This window comes from Geotrypetes seraphini, chromosome 7 (genome assembly GCF_902459505.1).
Source record: "Geotrypetes seraphini chromosome 7, aGeoSer1.1, whole genome shotgun sequence".
Lineage (NCBI taxonomy): Eukaryota > Metazoa > Chordata > Amphibia > Gymnophiona > Dermophiidae > Geotrypetes > Geotrypetes seraphini.
Window position 1 is genome coordinate 39,028,652 of NC_047090.1, and position 21,041 is coordinate 39,049,692.

General features: G+C 41.0%; 1 protein-coding gene across 5 annotated transcripts in view; it reads left to right on the forward strand.

The window, feature by feature from the left end:
• PPP1R12A (protein phosphatase 1 regulatory subunit 12A) overlaps positions 1 to 21,041 on the forward strand; it is a 183,881-nt gene that overhangs the window by 115,948 nt on the left and 46,892 nt on the right. For 3 of the 5 annotated variants that reach the window (XM_033951481.1, XM_033951483.1, XM_033951485.1), the window contains 5 exons: positions 2,966 to 3,082; positions 10,948 to 11,121; positions 11,588 to 11,764; positions 13,548 to 13,638; positions 20,125 to 20,322. In XM_033951481.1, the coding sequence (XP_033807372.1) occupies positions 2,966 to 3,082; positions 10,948 to 11,121; positions 11,588 to 11,764; positions 13,548 to 13,638; positions 20,125 to 20,322 (757 nt within the window). The remainder of the gene's footprint in view (positions 1 to 2,965; positions 3,083 to 10,947; positions 11,122 to 11,587; positions 11,765 to 13,547; positions 13,639 to 20,124; positions 20,323 to 21,041) is intronic. The other 2 variants (XM_033951482.1, XM_033951484.1) reach the window with 2 other exon arrangements.

Consider the following 21,041-nt stretch of genomic DNA (forward strand, 5'->3'; position numbering starts at 1 on the left):
AACCTGTTTTTTAAAATGAAAAATCAAATGGAAATCAGATTAGCCTAACATGCTCTTGTAGCGTATTCTGTGCTGGGGAAACTCCATTTTAACCAAACGTGGGATAATATGTATGTAGTCATTTAAATCATAGAAGTAAAAGCACCATTGATTAGTCTCAATTTTCATCATCTTTTATGCTTTTAAACTTGGGATTTAGTCATTTATACTTTTTTTTCTTTTCTTTTAACATTTATTTATAAATTTTTCAATACATATACAAAAGAATAAACATAAAAAAATCAACAAATACAAGTGGCTGCATTACTAATTGATCCAAAGCTCAGATTATATTAAAATTGAGAGTGATATGTATGTCAAATACTCCAACCTTTAGTAAATGAAGATAAATGATTACATGTTAGTGCTATAATTTCTTCATATTTTCTGTAGGCACATAAAGTATTCCACCATTCGTGGTTTTAAACTTTTAAAATGATTTTTCCAGTAAAGAACTATAATAATATGTAAGGCTAAAGCAATCATAAGATCAAATAATCTAGAATAGGTGGGGCTTACATCAATCTTAGGATCGGATGACTAGAGTATAACAATTCTGTAAGTTATGGGAACAGCTACAGCGGTGGGTGGTGTTTAACAAAGCGGTGTAGCTGATGCGTGTGGGGGGGAGAGGTGTTGCAGCTATTCGGGGGATTCAGATTTTTTTACCTTCGCTTCATAAGATGCACCGAGATTTCCACCCACTTTTGGGTGGGGAAAAAAGTGCATCTTATGGAGCGAAAAATACAGTACTTATTTTGCACCTGGGACAATGAAGTGCTAAGTGACTTGCCCAGAGTCACAAGGAGCTGCAGTGGGAATTGAACTCACAACCTCAGGGTGCTGTGGCTGCTCGACCACTCCTCCACAGATTGATGTCAGAATTTACACCTGCTACCAAGACGTCTAGATTTTGGTAAATTGCTCCTGTTGAACAGCACTCCACTGGTGGAATTAGGGGAGGATCCCCCTTAATCTTTCGGTAGTTTTTTATCCTTCCAAAAAGCCAAACTAACAAAGGATATCAGTCTTTCTGATAGCATCAGGAAAATACTTTGTTTTTATTTCCAAACTGACTAAGATGAACATACATACAGTCGACAACATAAATTACATAAGTTATGTGCTGGTTTTCAACCTGTTGATTTCCTACTTTTTTTTTTTTTTCATAAAATGGGTGTTTATGCATCAAATGCATATGGCAGAAACATCCATTTCTTCTGTCAACAGATTCTGTTGTAAAATACTAGTGAAACTTGATGACCCGAACATATCGATTCAGACTTCTATGTCCTTTCTAATTCACCTTTGTCCACATGTTGATCCATGCCTTTAAAAAAAATTAAATTAAATCATGATTATCATGATTTTGTCTTTTATAATAGTTTATATTGTTTTCCCCAGTACTGATATTGGGCTTGCTAGTCTAGTCTGCTGGATCATTCCTAGGACCATGTTTAAAAACTGGCATTACATTGGCCACCTTCCAGTCTTCAGGTGCTGTAGGCTAATAGGTTACCAGCTAATATGCCTGCAGGTTCACGTTTTGAGTTCGGTACAGTATACCAGTGTTCTTCAACCTTTTTACACCTATGGACCGGCAGAAATAAAATAATTATTTTGTGGACCAGCATCGGTCCATAAACTGGCGGTTGAAGAACACTGGGCTAAGTCGTGGGCCAGACCCTGCCCATCTCTACTCAATCTCCACCCCAGACCCTGCCCCCATAGTCCTAATTATAACACTATTTTTTCCATTCATTTTTCATATATACACACAATATAATCTTATTAACAATTGTCGATTGTACTGCGGACCGGCAGTTGAAGAACACAGTTTTGGGCCTGATGCACATGCCGGCCCTGTGGACCGGCAGGAAATTTCTGTGGACCAGCACTGGTCCATGGACCGGTGGTTGAAGAACACTGCAGTATACCATTTGGTCCAGATGATTTGCTATACTTTTAGCTTGACATTTTCTCTAAATTGCATCTTTAAGTTAGAAACATAGAAACATGATGGCAGATAAAGGCCAAATGGCCCATCCATAGTAACCATTATCTCTTTCTCTGTCCAAGAGAATCCACGTGCCTATCCCAGGCCCTCTTGAATTCATACACAGTTTCCATTTCCACCACCTCTTCGGGAGACTGTTCCATGCATCTACCACCCTTTCTGTAAAAAAGTATTTCCTTAGATTACTCCAGAGCCTCTTAAGTTCATCCTATACCCTCTCATTGCAGAGTTTCCTTTCAAATGAGAGAGACTCGACTCATGCACATTTATATTACGTAGGTAATTAAATAACTATCATATCTCTCCTCTCTTGCCTTTCCTTCAAAGTATACAGATTGAGATCTTTAAGTCTGTCCCCATATGCCTCCTGCCAATTTTTTTTTATTGAAATGCAGGAGAGGGGGGCATGGCATGGGGAAGGAGGGGGCAACCCTCATGTCTCTATTTTGGCTCTTGGCGTCATCTGGGGGGGGGGGGCTTGCAAAGGGTGTTTTTTTAAATGGGGACTGATATTGTGAGTGTGTGACACAAGCACATCTGTGCCATTAATAAAAAAAAGAAAAAAAGCCCCAACAACCGAGTGGTAGGAGGCTGCTTTGGGGCTTCCCCTGCCGCTAGCTGATCAGGTTTCCCCCAAACTGGCTCTGCACGTGTGTTGGTCGCTCTCACAGCGATCAATTGGATGGAATTACATCGAACCTCTGCGAAAATCATCAAGAAATCAGTCTTAGCGACTGTGTTTTGTGCATCTAACCCTAAGTATGGCTGAGCAACTATCTTCAGAGAACGTATGTTACAGATAAGGGAGTTTAACCACCTATAAAGCAGAGTTGCTTTCTCAGCTTTTCTCCTTTTACCTTCCTACCACATTCCCTGTGCATCTAAAAAAATGTATTCTTTATTTTCTAGGGACTTCTCTATTAATTTGATACGTAGTAGCGGTTCATATACAAGAAGAAGATGGGAAGAAGACTTCAAGAAAAACAGCTCGGTAAATGAAGGAGTAAACACAAACTATCAAAGAAGGTAATGGGCAGGCTTGCTTTATCTCAGAGTGCCTTAAGATAATTGTCTCAGTCTACTTAAGTTAATTCTGTTTGCAGTTACTGGATTCATGCAGCTTGCACTTGTGTGGTCCTGATCTGTTCTTTATTTCTAAACATAATCCAATGTGTAAATGGAAATGAAATGCTCAGTCGTGTTATTGTAAAATTATATAGATCAGCATTTTTTTTTTTTTTTTATCCTGAGGGCTTTTGTCTTTATGCATCACAATATACCAGAGAGATGAATATAGCTGACTACATTCTGCAGTGTTGGACTGTTTTAAGAAATTGTGACCTTAGAATTACAGGGTTCTAAGTGACAATTTTCAGTATTTTTAACTCCAGTGACTTCCGAGTTCTATCTGACATGCAGCTTCATTATCTTTATATTAATTTAACACCAGAACAGAGTTTCTCCAAATACTACATGATGATAATATAAAGATAATGAAGCTGTATGTCATATAGAACCCGGAAGTCATCGGAGTTAAAAATACTGAAAATTGTCACTTAGAACCCTGTAATTCTAAGGTTGCGAAATGTCTTAGACCTGTGAGGCATGTTGGTGTCTGTCTGACTTCTATGGAATACTAAAGAAAACTGAATTATTTAATTGAAGTGAACTGCGTTGCCTAAATGAAGTGCCTCGCAAATTTTACAAGCCGTGGCACACCAAACTGGTGTCCACGGCTCGAGGGCACCTGGAAGTAGTGCTGCCCGATTCAGAGAAAAATATTTTGATTCGATTCACTGTTAATGACACAGCTTTTTAAGTTTAAACATTTTATTTAATCAAGGCAATATCATATCAAAAATTCCCAGCTTCCATCCCCAGCCCCCAATACTCACCAGCCCCCCTGCTGATTCCCAGCCCTCCTTGCCGATTCCCAGCTTCCATCCCCAGCCAAGACTCACCAACCCCCCCCTGCCAATTCTCAGCCCTCCCTGCCGGTTCATTTACTTACTCGACTGGATATGGAATAGCAGGGAAGAGAGGAGAAATGCAGAGAGAGCCAGCAAAAAATGCCATTAGCTCGCTCCCCCCTCAACGCTCCCACGTCCTTTCGTTTCTTCTGATGTAACTTTCGGTTTCGCAAAACCAGAAGTTACATTAGATGGGAACGAGTCTGGCGACCGGCGATGAAAAAAAGAATGAACTTCAATTGGGGCTGAATCGTTGAGTCTGTTTTTTTACAGAAATGAACCGATTCGAATCGATTCACCTGATTTGAATCGGGCAGCACTACCCGGAAGTGCGTGAGCGTTGCCACGATGATGTCGCACTCATGTGCGGGAGGGCCCTGAGCTGCCAGTGAGGGTGCTGAAAAAGAAGAGGCACTGGTGGCAACTGACTTGCTTACAGGATGTGCCTCTCACCGCGAGAGACTTGGAAGATTGGAAGATAGCCAACGTTACGCCCATCTTTAAAAAGGGATCAAGAGGTGACCCGGGAAACTACAGGCCGGTGAGCCTGACTTCGGTTCCGGGGAAAATGGCAGAAGCACTGATAAAAGAAAACATCGATCAACATTTTGAAAAACATGAACTTCTGATAACCAGCCAGCATGGTTTCTGCAAGGGAAGATCGTGCCTAACGAACTTATTGCACTTCTTTGAAGGGATCAACAAACGGATGGACAAAGGAGACCCCATAGACATCATATATCTAGATTTCCAAAAAGCCTTTGACAAGGTGCCCCATGAACGTCTACTCCGGAAACTGAAGAACCATGGGGTGGAAGGAGACGTACATAGATGGATCAGAAACTGGTTGGAGGGTAGAAAACAAAGGGTAGGAGTGAAGGGTCACTACTCCGACTGGAGGAGGGTCACGAGTGGTGTCCCGCAGGGCTCGGTGCTCGGGCCGCTGCTATTTAATATCTTCATAAATGATCTAGAAACAGGAACGAAGTGCGAGATAATAAAATTTGCGGACGACACCAAACTATTTAATGGAGCTCGGACTACAGAGGACTGCGAAAAGTTGCAAAGGGACTTGAACAAATTAGAAGAATGGGCGGCGAAATGGCAGATGAAGTTCAACATTGAAAAATGTAAAGTATTACATGTGGGGAGCAGAAACTCGAGGTACAACTATACAGTGGGAGGGATGTTATTGAATAAGAGTACCCAGGAAAGGGACTTGGGGGTAATGGTGGACATGACAATGAAGCCGTCGGCACAGTGTGCAGCGGCCGTAAAGAGAGCGAATAGAATGCTTGGTATAATCAAAAAGGGTATTACAGCCAGAACGAAAGAAGTTATCCTGCCGTTGTATCGGGCGATGGTGCGCCCGCATTTGGAGTACTGCGTCCAATATTGGTCGCCGTATCTTAAGAAGGATATGGCGTTAGTCGAGAGGGTTCAAAGGAGAGCAACACGTCTGATAATAGGTATGGAAAACCTGTCATATTCTGAGAGATTGGAGAAGCTGGGTCTCTTTTCCCTGGAGAAGAGGAGACTTAGAGGGGATATGATAGAGACTTACAAGATCATGATGGGCATAGAGAGAGTAGAGAGGGACAGATTCTTCGAACTTTCGAAAAATAAGAGAACAAGAGGGCATTCGGAAAAGTTGAAAGGGGACAGATTCAAAACAAATGCTAGGAAGTTCTTCTTTACCCAACGTGTGGTGGACACCTGGAATGCGCTTCCAGAGGACGTTATAAGGCAGAGTACGGTACTGGGGTTCAAGAAAGGATTGGACAAATTCCTACTGGAAATGGGGATAGAGGGGTATAGATAGAAGATTACTGCACAGGTCCTGGACCTGTTGGGCCACCGCGTGAGCGGACTGCTGGGCACGATGGACCTCGGGTCTGACCCAGCAGAGGTATTTCTTATGTTCTTATGTTCTTATGACCTCTAACCAGTTAGCTGGTGCTGGTACCTCTCCTCCTCCCCAGCGTCTCACTGCACACCTGTAATCTTGTGTGGCACATTAGTGCCACGGCACACAGTTTGCGATATACTGGCTTAAATTATGAGCATTGAAATGCTGCTGTTTGGTGACACTAAGGTAATGTCCAGGAGAGGCTGGTAGATGATGATAATTTTTATAATCATAAATGAAATTTCATTTTGTATGTATCGCAATAACAACTAAAAATTGCAAAAAGTGAACAGTTTTTACCAGTTTTCAGAAGATGAAGGTTTAGCCCCCATTTCAGAAGAAGTAATGATGTCCTAAAGAGCGATGCCAGGATTTATACTTGCTGCCTGTAGTTGGGAGGTAAAGCTAGGGCCGAGCAGACTTGTATGACTTTTCTCAATTATGGCTAAATAGATCTGTTTGGACTAGATGCTTCAACAACTCCAGTAGTTTGAAAATTAAGCTAGTGCCAGGCAGATTTCTGAAGTCTGTGTCCTGAAAATGACAAGGTCAGCTCAAGATCAAGAATGCATAGTTATTTCTCGGTGGGCAGACTGGATGAACCGTACAAGTCTTTACCTGCCATCATCTACTATGTTACCAGGAATGTGTAGGTTTTGCTCCGATTTGGGGGATTAGGAGAGGTTGCCCCCTTAATCCCCCAATGGTTTTTGCCCCTGAAAAACCACTGGTTTCACAGCATCAAGAAAATCCACCTTTTATATATCTGAACTGGCTGAGATAAGCTGCTTTTCAACCCACTGAAATTACATTTTTTTTTTCTAAAATGGATGTTTGTCACATGCATTTGGCACATAACGTCATTTCTTTTGCATGTTAGACTAGCTTACGGTTTATTAGCGGTTTGCTATACTGCCTGGGCTACATACAATAGATCTCAGTGGTTTACAGTACTAAAATAAAAATGGAAACTTGACGGGAACTACCGCGGTGACGGGACTAGAGAATGACACGGTGACAAAATTCATCACCGTTCCCGTCACCGCGGATAACCGCGGGAAATAATCCCATGTCATTTTCTAGTGTCTATTTCAACCTCAGTCCTTCTACACCAGCATTCTTCAAAGCAAAGCTTGCAGGTCAGAGGTTGTGGCCATTCATACTCTGATTCTTATGGGAGTCAAGGATAATGAAGCCATTGTGACATCACTGATGTGATTGGCTCTTAGGCACTGGTGGAATAAGGCATTATGACATCACAATATCTGCTCTGGATACCAGAGACTGTCATTCTGTAGTGTCTGTTTCAACCTCAGTCCTTCTACACCAGCATTCTTCAAAGCAAAGCCTGCGGGTCAGAGGTTGTGGCCATTCATACTCTGATTCTTATGGGAGCCAAGGATAATGAAGCCATTGTGACATCACTGAGGTGATTGGCTCTTAGGCACTGGTGGAATAAGGCATTATGACATCACAATATCTGCTCTGGATACCAGAGACTGTCATTCTGTAGTGTCTGTTTCAACCTCAGTCCTTCTACACCAGCATCCTTCAAAGCAAAGCTTGAGGGTCAGTGGTTGTGGCCATTCATACTCTGATTCTTCCCTCTCTCTTTAAAGAATGACATGAAGATGTTTCCCGCGGTTATCCGCGGGGACGGGAATGGTAATGAATTTTGTCACCGTGTCATTCTCTAGACGGGACAGAACACAAACCCAGTAAATAGGAGTGGACAGAGAAAAGAGAGAATATTAGGAATAAGGACAGAAGAAGAGGAGAAAATGAATAGAAGGAGAAAACTGGTGATTTGAAGCCAGACAAGTGTAAATCAAGTCAGGCGTTAACTTGTATACCATGTTGAAAAAGATTTTGTTCTAAAATTCTAGTGAAACTTGACATCTTGATTTTGACGTAATGCCTTTCTAAAATAAGGCTGCCTAATTTGTAATTCCCCCTTTATGGAGAATCAAACACAACAAGTTTCATGGCTGATTCTGAAAATCAGAACACTAGAATATTGAATTAAATATTTGAATAATGGGACACAATATTTGCTAGACTGAGGATGAAAGAATAACTTCAGTGTTTCAAAGCAGGATTATAAAGAGAAATATAGAAAGCTCGGCAGATTAGTACAAGTTTAAGCAAGGCCAAAGGAGAGCTAAATCCCTCTATTCACAACAAACAGGACAGAAAATACTTATATCTGGGCCAGTGTGGAAAACGTTTACACTGCTTTGCTGCATTTCTGGAAGTTTTTTTTCAGATTTGCTGTACGTGAGATGCATTTCCTACCCTGCATCTTTGCACAAGATCTCCAGGTCTTTTAAAAGGACAATGGATGCTTTCTGCCACATTCTAAATTAATTCTCTGACAACATTTAATAAAAATGTTTCATATTTTGTCATGTTATCCCTTTATTCCTTGTAGTCTCCTACTTAAGTTTTCAGCCATAATTTGTTTTTCTTTTGGGTTGCCTACTGTCTCCCAACACTCAGCTCTGCCAGGCTTGCATTCCTGAAAATGAAGACAGAAAATTAATGTAGCTCCTTAAAATATTTTTTCATCACAGTACTTGTTCAGTTTCACTATCTGAAATTTTGGTCAGATAATCTTGAATATTCTAGTTGTATTGAAAGCTCCCATTTCATTTAACTGAAGTCAGTATTTCAACCCAAGTCTGTCTGATTGTGAAGGATTTGTAAAACAAATTTATCTTGTAATGAGGACTGAAAAGAAGGGGAGGGGAGATAAAGGGAAAGCATTTTTATAGCGACATATTGAACACTCGATAAAATATTAGAAATGTGTGTTCTGCAGCCCTAGCTAATGTGAACACACGATTTTGACCGAGATTGGAGTAGAATGAAGGATTAAACAAACAGGTTTTTACTGAGTGATACTGGATTATAAAATAAAGGAAACAGGAACTTGTCTCAGGGGAGGGGGATCCCAAACTATGAACACACAAATATAAGAAAACAAGGCTATTGTGGGGAGTTGTCTTGTTGTGTATCCCTAGCTATAATAAAAAGACCCCCCCCAAAAAAAACCTCTAAACGTGTGGCATTTGAGAAATATCATATAAGCAAGTACTTTAGAACATATGAACCTAAGATTTGCCGCTGCTGGGTCAGACCAGTGGTCCATCGTGCCCAGCAGTCCGCTCACACGGCGACCCTTAGGTCAAAGACCAGTGCCCTATTTCAGTCTAGCCTTACCTGCGTACGTTCTGGTTCAGCAGGAACTTATCTAACCTTTTCTTGAATCCCTAGAGGGTGCTTTCCCCAATAACAGCCTCCGGAAGAGCTTTCCAGATTTCTACCATTCTCTGGGTGAAGAAGAACTTCCTATCCCCTTTTAACTTTAGAGAGTGCATGATTTTTAAATTGTCATTTCAGATGTTTCAACACATTTGCTTTTACTGATTTAGATTTTCTTAAACTTGTTATACTGCCTTACACAAGACTATTATTGTGGTAAGAGCGGATAGCGTAGCTGGTTTTAAGAAAGGTTTGGACAAGTTCCTGGAGGAAAAGTCCATAGTCTATTATTGACAAGGGGGAGAGGGGGAAGTCACAGCTTGCCCTGGATAGGTAATATGGAATATTGTTACTTGTTGGGTTTTGGCCAGGTACTGGTAACCTGGATTGGCCACCGTGAGAACGGGCTACTGGGCTTGATGGACCATTGGTCTGACCCAGTAAGGCTATTCTTATGTTCCTAATATAAAACCAAAAGTTTTAAACATAAAAAGTACAAGTAATCATAAAATTTCTCTCATCCATTTGTCAGTAGCTTATAAAAAATTTCATTTAGATCATATTAAATCTTTTAATTTGTTCTTCTGATCCATTTAGTACAGTTTAGAGACTCTGTTAGTTTTGACAACATGAGATACTCTGCGTTGTTCTCCATGTGCCCTGTCTCATAACAATTGTGTGAGCTACATTGTTTCATTCTGAAGGTTACATTGACTCCTGATGCAGGGCTACATGACTGTTGCATCACCTTTATACTTGGAATTTTAGACCAGTGACAAAATGGATCGAGTTGCTTGGTGCCTCCTTTCCCTCTCTTCTGATCATATATATTGTGAGGCCAAAAGCTTCTCTTTTTTTTTTTTTTTTTTTCCAACCAGGCTAATCACAGCATAATTTAGCATAAAGAGCCAGTTTGATATGGTCTTTGGTAAGTCCAGTTACACTGAGAAGTGAATGTGCCTAGGGTTCCCTGTAGCATGCATGGTACATTATTTCATGCTCCCTGGATATACAGTGGTACCTCTGGTCACAACCATAATTCATTCCAAAACTCTGGTCGCAGCCCGATATGGTCGTGACCTGAACCTAATTTCTCCATTGGATTGTATGTAAATAAGATCAGTCCGTTCCAGCCCTACAAACTGTATATAAATATTGTTTTATAAAATTTTTAAGCACAAAAATAGTTTAGAGTAGTCGATCGTAGACTTGGATTTCTTGTACTCCGTGGCAAGATCGGTAGTACGAATACCACACTTATACTTTTCAATAACTTCCTCCTCCACTTCTATTTCAGTTTTCTTCAAAACCTTCTTCTCACCAACATTACCACTCTTCACTTGCTTAGAGGCCATGCTTAATTGCAAAATTAATGTAAAAACACACGAAATGCAGCACACAGAGTTCACAGCGAATGAATGCATGACTGACCGAGACCGATTACAAGGCGAGATTGAACATGTGCATCTTTGTTAGGTCCATATACGCAAAAACAGGAAATGGGAAAACATTTGGCGCGTACGAAGCGGAAGGGGAAAATGGGCAGGGCTGTGTTTGTTCGGCACCCGATTGTGAGGTCGTGACCAGGTGCAAATTTTTGGGGTCGGGAACCGATTTGTTTGTGTTTGGAAGCATTCATGACCAGAGGCTCTATCTTTATTGCTAAAACTGTATTGTATGTGCAGCTGATTGTCCTTCGCTTGTGTTTTCTAAATTGACCATGTTTGTGTGCGTTTGGTTTTATTTAGCAGCTCTTTCAGCAGAAACCAAGATGGAGTGATTAGTTCTAACGTTCCAGGCTCTGTGTCGGCATCTACCACAACAGTTACCTCTCCTGTTGGACTTCAGAAAAGCCTGCTGTCCAGCACAAGCACTACTGCAAGAACAGCAACAAGTTCTAGTCCCACCAGCGTACAAAGCAGGTATCGCACTGGGAAGCATTGTGGAGAAGCTGGTTTGTGCTATGTGTGCATGCATTGTGTCGTTGGGCTTTATTGCTTTTTGTTTGTGGGTGGTGGTTCTTGTTTGTTTTTAAATATACCTTTTTAATTTTCTCCTAAATGTAGTTTGACCATTTGATAAGTGAAATTGGTCAAGCTTCAGTATTTCAACTGTTGTAATTTTGCAGTTGTGTACACGTGCAAAAAAGTGTGTTCATTTTGCAGTGATGTTCAAGGAGCATGAGCTAAAATTTTCTCTAAATCTATGAACTGGTGATATTTTTTGGTGTGTTTTTTTTTGGGGGGGGGGGGTTTTTAAGTTATTGAGAATTTTTTTTCACCCAGAAAAACTTCATTAGCCATTTAGTTGCGTGCTTTCATTGTTAAGCTTTTGTTTTGTGTTTTTTTTTTTTTTTTTTTTTTGTCTCGCTGCTTACAAAATTTCCAGTACCTCAAATCGCTTTTGGGCTGAGGATAGTACTGAAAGAGGAAAGGACAATATACCTACGGCAGTGACTGTTCCTGTTGCACCGACTGTTATAAACACTGTAGCTACTTCAGCAACCACGACTACAACTTCCACTGGCACTGTGCCCTCTGCAACAGAGGTTAGGGAGAGACGCAGGTGTGTAAGGTCTTGGTCATGATACTGGTTTTATCTATACGTTTAATTCATCACAAGAATACAATACATCAGTGTATCGCAAACTGTGCTGCGAGACGCCCGAGGAGGAAAGGTGCCAGTTGACAGCTTGCAGGACACGCTTCTCATGGTGAGAGGCGCATCCTAAAGACAGTCAGCCAGCGCCAGTGCCTCTCCTGCTATCCGTACCTCTCTCTAGAATCCTACCACCAGCGGCAATAGGAGTCTCACGGCCACAGTCGGAGCACGTCTGTGCGCGTGAGGAAATCCGCGTGATTACATCATACGTGCACGTGACATCATCACGTTGTCCTCGCCCTTCCTGATGCCCTCCAGTCACGCGTTCAGTGTGCCGCGGCTTTAAAAAGTTTGCGGCATACTGCAATACATCTTAAAACACCGTATGAATACATTTGTGTCTTGAATTCAAGGTGGCAAATTGATTAGAATTTTCAGTATACCAGTCTCCTGGTTTTTGAGAGTGGGGGGGTGGAATTAACAGTCTTTTTGTTGTGCGTCTGCTGCTTCTGCTTCCCGCTTCAGATTTCTTTTCAGCAGTGGCTACCAGGCACTACGGTTGTCAGTTCCTAAATCATTAGATTCAGTCTTCTTTCAACTGGAAATACAGAGATGTTTCCATTGTTGATCTTGATCCAAAGTTTTGACATCTGTAGATTTTTTTTTTTTTTTTAACTATTTTTATTGTATTTAACACATTATTTTTGAGGAATTGCTTTAAATTCTGCTCTTTTCACAATGATGTTTTTCCCCTGTGTGTTCAAATCAATTAAAATGTTGTTTGTAATTGAAATGTGAGCTTGTTTCCATATTTTATAATAGAATGTATTAATTTGCACACTGGGGATAAAAGCTGTATAAATTGAATCTTAATTTTGATCAAAGAAAAGGTATTCAGGAAATATCATATTTGTAGATACTGAAGTATAAATTAGAATATACGAGAGCGAATTGAAAAGTAGGTCCACTGCCTCCGTTTTTCTTTCCAGGAAGTAGATGTGGCAACGCTTTGCTGGTTCTTGTGAAGCTCAAACATCAGTGTTTCTGAACCTGCAGTTGGACTGCCATAGTCTTCGTTGTTGGGTCACATCGAGAAGAAAACTTTGTTTCCTCGTGGGAGATGAGGATGACCCGTTAGGGCAAGCATACGGTGGTGAAACAATTAGCCGTGCTGCAAGCTGTAACATTGTCAAGAGTTTCATTACCACTCTTTCCAAGTTTCACACATTTCAATCACACCTCTGGAGACTGCTATGATGAGCTGTGCGATGTTCTTCCTCTCGCTGTGACCCAACAATGAAGACTACGGCAGTCTAACTGCAGGTTCAGAAATGTCAAAAGTATGAGCTTCACAAGAACCAGCATAGCGAACAAAGATATTAATGGTCTGCTTTTCCCCCAAACATTGTTTAATTACAAATCCTCTCCACTTCAGTCTCTTTGCTCATGCTTATTACCTTTAAATGCTGCTGAACATACATTAATACTTGAAATTCATTGATATATATGTGTCAGGTCCACTAGGAAAGTCCTGGTTTCAGCAGCTTTAATTTTTATTTATTTATTTTGCATTCTGATCTGAAGTCACTTTTCCTGCTTCAGTAGGTTATAAAATAATTGAAGGCTATGATAAAAGGTTTTGGGTTTTTTTTAAATTGTTTTCTTCATCTGAATTGGTAATTGAGAAGTAATATATGCTAAGGTGTGTGTTGTTTTGTTTTTCCTTCTGCATTTTGTAATATTATAGATCATACCTCACTCCTGTCCGGGACGAAGAGTCTGAATCCCAGAGAAAAGCTAGGTCCAGGCAAGCAAGGCAATCCCGAAGATCAACACAGGTAGTTCGAAAATTGAACTGTGAGCACTTTAGTATAACCTGGTGACAGTTGTGGAAGGTTTTAATTGTTCACAGCATTTTAAAGACAATGTACACTTCTCCCTTCAAATCCACAGTTTCAGTATCAGCAGTAAAAGCTAATTCTGGACCTTCCCTGCCTCCTTCCTGGCATTCCAGACCTTACCTGGAGGTCTAGCGGGCTTTCGGAGCAGGAGCGATCTTCCTACGCTCCTGCCCCATGCAGATCACTTAGAAAATGGCTGCGGGGAGTTCCCGTCGTAGTCTCGAGAGACTACGGGAATTCACGGCAGCCATTTGCTATGAGTGATCTGCACGGGACAGGAGCTTAGGAAGATCGCTCCTGCCCCAAAAGCCCGCTAGACCACCAGGTAAGGTCTGGGATGCCAGGAGGGAGGCGGAAAGGTCCGGAATGAGGCAGGGGTGGGTCGGAGCCAGCCGAAAACTTATTCACGATTTTTCACACTTCTTTCCAACTCTGCACACAACCCCTGGGAATACTGAGGGAGAAATGTAGAGCATAAGGGGGTGGCTGGGTTGCAGAGATGCCAAGTTACCCAGTTCTAAGCTGGAGATTTTGGGACAGACTTTGGATTTTGGACAGCCCTATTCTATTGCATTATGGGACCTGCAGCACTGATTTCATTGGGCATGATCAGGCACTACAACTTACACACTGTTTTGGAATGTAAGTTTAAAACCAGAACTGTCTTAAAATTTCCATTGTGGAACCAGGTAAATTGACATCTTAGGGACTGGGGGTTGGGGGGGAAATTTCATTCAGTTCTTCTAGCTCAGTATGTTGCAAACTTTTTTTTTTAAGCTACGGCACACTAATCTCGGGGCTGGAGGGCACCTGGAAATGCGCAGACATCAACACATCCACGCATTTCTGGCTGCTCTCCAGCCACGGCTCTGAGCCTCCTATTACTGCTGGTGGGGGTGGGGGGGGGAGATGCCGGCTGACTGATTACAGGACATGCCTCTTGCCACGAGAGACATATCCTGTAAGCAGTGAGCCAGTACCTTCTCGCGGCACACAGTTTGTGATATACTGTTCTAGCTAATGCTGTTCTAGCTAATGCTGAAATAAGTGCATGTAAGCTTGTAAGAGATCTCTTACAGAAATGGATTTGTAGGTGCATTGAAAGATAAAGTCATCGAAAAATAAAGTCATCAAAATCCCAAGTCATATTTATCATGTTGATAAATATATTGGATCACACCCAGGGTGATTGTATAACAAAATCCTGTAATCTCCAAAATGTGCTTATTTTATAAAGGCTCTAACAAGACGAACAAGTCAACCAAAATAGTAAGGATATACCAAAAACCAGTGTGCAAACAATCCCACCCTCAAACTCTGTACAAAACTATTTAAAAAGTTGGCATAAAGTAAAAACTTATTTCACCATTATTGCTGCTTCAGTCTAATCTATTACCGTAGCCCAAATTTTTTTGTGTAGTTTGGCATTGAGAATGTATTAACCATTAAAAATGCTTATTTTTAATGCCCAAACTATACAGAAAAGTTGAACTAATTAGAAGAGCGACCAAGATGGTAAAGGGGATGGAATTCCTCTCGTATGAGGAAAGACTAAAACGGTTAGGGCTCTTCAGCCTGGAAAAGAGACGGCTAAGGGGAGATATGATTGAAGTCTACAAAATCCTGAGTGGAGTAGAACGGGTACAAGTGGATCGATTTTTCACTCTTGTCAAAAATTACAAAGACTTGTTCTGATTCAACTTCAAGGATACTCCACACCAAACCATCTGCACCTGGACGAACTTCACATCAAATAAAGTTCAAATTGCAAGAACACAAAAACTTTATAACATGGGATAACAGTACCTGCACATTAGCTAAACATTTCATCTGCAAATGGAGACTACCTGCAAAAAGAAAACAAACTTGAGCTCTTTATTTTCTCAGCATTATATATGGCAGAAAAAATTTCTATATTTTATTTCATAAAAAGTGTAAAGGAATCTAGGGCAAGTAGTGGCTTCCCCCATGTCTTTCTCAATAACAGACTATGGACTTTTTTCTCCAGGAACTTGTCCAAACCTTTCTTAAAACCAGCTACACTATCCGCTCTTACCACATCCTCTGGCAACGCATTCCAGAGCTCAACTATTCTCTGAGTGAAAAAAAATTTCCTCCTATTGGTTTTAAAAGTATTTCCCTGTAATTTCGAGTGTCCCCTAGTCTTTGTAATTTTGACGGAATGAAAAATTGATTCACTTGTATCCGTTCTACTCCACTCAGGATAGTCATGCATACACATTTCCATAGGACTCAAGAAGAAGGTTTCTTAACTGAAACACGGACTATGTCTGGTCTGCACCACTGGTTTTTTGGCGAGTATCATTTGGATTGATTTTGTAGTGACTGCATCACTTTTATTCATGAAAGACATTTGTTATTGACTTTTAATCAAGAACATCGTTGCCACAGTTTTTCTTTGTTTGCCAGAACTTTCCTGTCCTCACTGTGAACCTCCCCTTAGTTTTGTTCACTTAATCTTGTAATGCTCCAGTTTCTATTCTACAGGGTTTTTTTTGCTATTAACAGGCATTCTGAGGCACCTCTGAGCCAAATGCCTGGGGCATCTTTTCACCTTCAGTTAATCTTATCTCCAGCTAAAATTGTAAAATATTTTTTAATTCCCCAGTAAGCTGTTTAACACACTTTCCTTCTCTTTATCTTTTGCATAATGGATTGATTAAACATTCAGTACCAGAGTTTGTATAACCATGTAACCCTACTAAGGTCACGTGCAGCGTTTGTCACTATCTCCTGTTCATTCTATTTTTAAATTCAAGGACTGTGGTGTTAGTTTCCTCTAATCCTACATTATCTTTCCTTGCAGGCTTATGTCCACTTATTATACATGCAAGGGTGGCCCATGGGGAATGCAGAGGGCTGCAGGGCCATATCAGTGATTGTGTGAAAGGAGGCCTCACAATCTGGGGGGTGAAAAGCTAGGTCATGGGTGACAAAAGTCCCTTAGTGTACATGTCACTGCCTTAAAATATACAGTTTCTCATTGCAAGTCTACAGACCTGCTTTAGAAATGAACTACTTTATTTTTATTAGTATTTTTGAGTCGGAATATTTCTTGATTGTACATAATTTGCCCCAAGAAATTACATTTCTTATGTCTAGTGTTTGGTTTGTGAGTTTTACTGTGCATCTCTGCTATAATTGCTTCATTGCCATATCATTAAAGATTTCTGCAAAATGATTCTCCAACTCTCTTCACTTGATCATTTAGCATAAGACTTTTCTTACCAATTACCCGTTTCTTGTTAGCAGTTGCTGCATGTCATTTTCAAGCTTCTCTTCCCCCTCGCCCTCTCCCCCCCAAAATATGCCCTCAAAGGTATAAACTTTTCTCTTCTGGATGGGCGGTTCTGGTGTAGTTATACAGATTTTTCTATTCTGCCCTTTAATTAGTTTAAGGATGGATAACAATAATATAGAATTGGATCAAGTTGTCCAGGAATTACAAAATGCAAACAAAGACTTATATTGCAATAATTAAACTTGGTTAAAATGAATCATGATGAAAATAACATTTTTTTTAAGTTTACTAAACCGAAGGTAATATCCACAAACATGCAGTCCCAAAGGAAGGTGGTTCCAAAAATTAACAAGTTAATATTGAATAAACAAAGAAAATTGTCTGATTTCAAATTCTTAGCCGTAGGAAATTATAACTGATAAAGATTTCTCATTTGATATTTAGAAAGAGGATTATACAATAAAGTTACTAGATTAGTCAAATAACCTGGGACATTACATGTCAAGATCCTGAAAACTATGACTTCTAGTTTAAATTTTAATCTAGCTTCTAAAGGTAACCAATGAAGTTTACTATAATATGGTTGTAGATGCTCAAATTTCCATAAGCCAAATATCAATCTTGCAGCTGAGTTTTGAACCATTTGTAATCAATTGAGCTAAGCAGGGGTCCTCCAAAAGCAATGCTGCCAGTAGGGGGGTGGTGCTTCAATACTGTATTGTTAATTGCTGAGGAGAAGACGGGTTCCCTGAAGTCCTGCAAAGCTTCCCTGTCCCTCACTATTGAAAATGTAGTGGTGAAACAGCACCCTCTACTGATAGGATTGTAGGTGGAGGACTCCAACTCAGTTTGAACTGTGGTTCTCAACCTTTTTCTATTGTGACATACTGAACACTAAAATTCACGGATGAACAAAAAAAAAAAATAAAACCTCTTAACTGTTGACATAGCTTTGTGGATCGGGATGGTACAGACAAGTTTTGAAAGGGGGGACTTTTCTTGAAGCAGCCTAACGGCGAAACATGTCGAAATGAGAAGTCCCTTCACGATGAGATAAAAGAACAAAAGTAAAAGATAAAACTAAGATAAGTTTTTAACATAAGTATTAAGTTATTGACTTTTGCACATAACACTTTAAAAGTTTGATAAAAAAGCAAAAGAACATAAGAAATGCCTCTGCTGGGTCAGACCTGAGGTCCATAGCGCCCAGAAGTCCGCTCACGCGGCGGCCCATCAGGTCCAGGACCTGTGCAGTAATCCTCTATCTATACCCCTCTATCCCCTTTTCCAGCAGGAAACTGTCCAATCCTTTCTTAAGGAAGGAAATAAGAATACAACGGGGCTAGTGAAGAAGCCATAGCCATAAAAAATACATTTGGCAACCATGGAAAATGTTTGGTGAGCAAATGGCATATCTGAAGCCATGATAGAATATAGCGAGAAATTAAAGAGGAAATTAAAAATTAAAGAGAAATTATTGATGTGAATGGTTTATCAATGTCTGACTTTTGACTGCGGGATATATGTCAAATTTTTTTGTGAAATACTCTCCCACCTTTTATGGATATATTGGTTGAGAACCATTGGCATAGAGGGAATAGTGGTATGGGATTTTGTTTTTATATAGATTCAGGAGTGAGGCCTCTACTTGGTTCCTACACATGTTAAAATCTCTGTATGCCTTTGGTGATGTAGATACTGATTTTTGCTGCTTAAAGATATTTTAAAATAAAATTTATTAAGGGTCAGGAAGATTTGTACTTGGGAGAGAGGGGAGCAAGAAATCAAGCTAGCCCACATCAACCTACACCAGTGCTATTACTTTAATCATGCCCAGAGTTCACCTTAAATTCTCTGCACATTCCAAAAACAATTGCTTGTAAGTTTCAGGATGGTCACGAGGTCTGTTCAAAAGCTTACGGCACCAAGAGCCAACTTTGTTGGTGGTGTCCCCACCCACAAAGCTTAAGCTTTCTCCCCTTCTCTCTCCAGTTCCTATTCTGGCATTTCTCCTGATTCTTACTCCTTCTTTCCCCACGGCCCTCTAAACATTACATTACATTACATTGGTGTCTTCTATCCTGCCAATACCTTTCAGTTCTAGGTGGTTTAGAAAAAAATTGGCCTGGGCATTCCCAGGGAGTAGTAATGTTCTGAATCTCTAATTGAGTGTGACTACAAGCAGAACAACCCAAGGTGTTTTTTTTTTTTAACAATTATACTGAATAGAATGCTTTTATATAGAAAGCATTCTGAAAGATCCTGTCTTGAAGCAGTTTTTGTTTATCATATAAAGATTTGAAGCTTTGAATTCAGAGACAGACCAAATCATTGTTAATGACTCTCACACGATCAGTGTTGGTAGTCTCGAACACCGATTGGCTGAAACATCCACAGAGTTACCTTGCTTGCCGGTAGCAAAAGCAAGCACAGCCACCTGCTGTCAGCCAGCCCCTGGGTCCTCCCTCTGACATATCCGCTGACTGGTTAAATTGTTTGGTCATAGCACACTGCTAATATTCGGTTAAGTGCCGCTGAATATTGCAGTTAGCGTTGAACACACAGCTGTCTATGATGGGGGGCGGAGTCAGGACTTGGTTGCTTAAGTGCTTTAGTAGCGCTTAAGCAGCCAGATTTACACATAAATGGGACAGTATAAGTCTGTCTGATTTTTATGCGGTAACCCCTAGCCGCTTAAGTGATGAATATCGACTTAGGTGGCTGCTATTTATTTATTTTGTATTTGCTATATCACTAAACTGATAATGCAGAACTAAGCAGTATACAGACTAAATAATGACAGAAAAGAACACAGATTTATAATGATAGGAAAGATATAGTGCCATGCTTATGTAAATAGACAAGACTTAAAGAAAAGCTATAAATAAAAATGACTGGATATTCAAAGCCAGAGCCCACACAGGTCCCAGATTTGAATATCTGGGAAATACCACTGTTGGCCGTGAGGAAAACACTCACCACTGATGTCTGAATTTTGACCCCATAATGTCTAGGTACTATCCATATAGTTGTAGACTGGAAGAGCCCTAAAATTTATTCCGATTAGTGGTGGTTTTCAACTGGTAAATGAACAAGTTGTCTTTAGTTTAAGAACTGCGGAATAAGAGAATCTGATCATTCTGTGTATTGCTATTTTGTAGGGCGTAACATTAACGGATCTTCAAGAAGCTGAAAAAACTATTGGACGAAGCCGCCCTACTCGATCAAGAGAGCAGGAGAATGAAGAAAAAGAGAAGGAAGAGAAAGAAAAACAAGATAAGGAAAAACACGAAGACAAGAGGGAGTCAGAAATGAAAGATGATGATTACAGACAAAGATATTCTAGAAGCTTAGAGGAGGTACTGCTTCCCTCACATCAAAAGAATCTACTATAATAAAACGCTAAGCGCGCATGCGCACTCTTACCCCGTGTTCCCTGATCTGTCGGGCTGGGGTGGCAAGAGCGCGCATGCACGCTTACTACAGCACCGCACAACAGCCGTAAACGGCCTGCACCTTACCTTCGTGAGACCAACGGCCGACATGTCGCAGTCCAGCTCGCGAGACGCCATCGGGCCGAGAGGAGACATGGAGGGAGTGAACGCAGGGTCCTGCCGTCGTAAACTTTCCGTCCGGAACAAGTTGAGGTGGCGAGATTTAATTATTAGGAGCGCTAAGTCGAGAGGGGAGGAGGGGCGGAGGGAAATGTGGAAGTTCAGGAGAGATCCGCCTCTAATACGTCGCCAGGTGTGCTGTGACCCCCTCGCGTCCGGGCTGTCCCACTAGACGCACAAACCTCCTGGCTCCAGCAGCGGCCGCATCACACTAAAGACGCTGCTTCGCGGCCTTGCCATGCTCTGATTTCCTCTGCCACATCTCTTTTGACATCATCAGAGACACCGGCAGAGGAAATCAGAGCTTGGGAGGGCCGCGAAGCAGCGTCTTTAGTGTGATGCGGACGCTGCTGGAGCCAGGAGGTTTGACGGTCGTCTCGCGGTGGGAGGGTCAGTGGGCTCGGCTGCACTGCAGCGATAGTGGCGGGGAGGGGGAGAGGGTTCTACTGCATAGGGGGATGGCA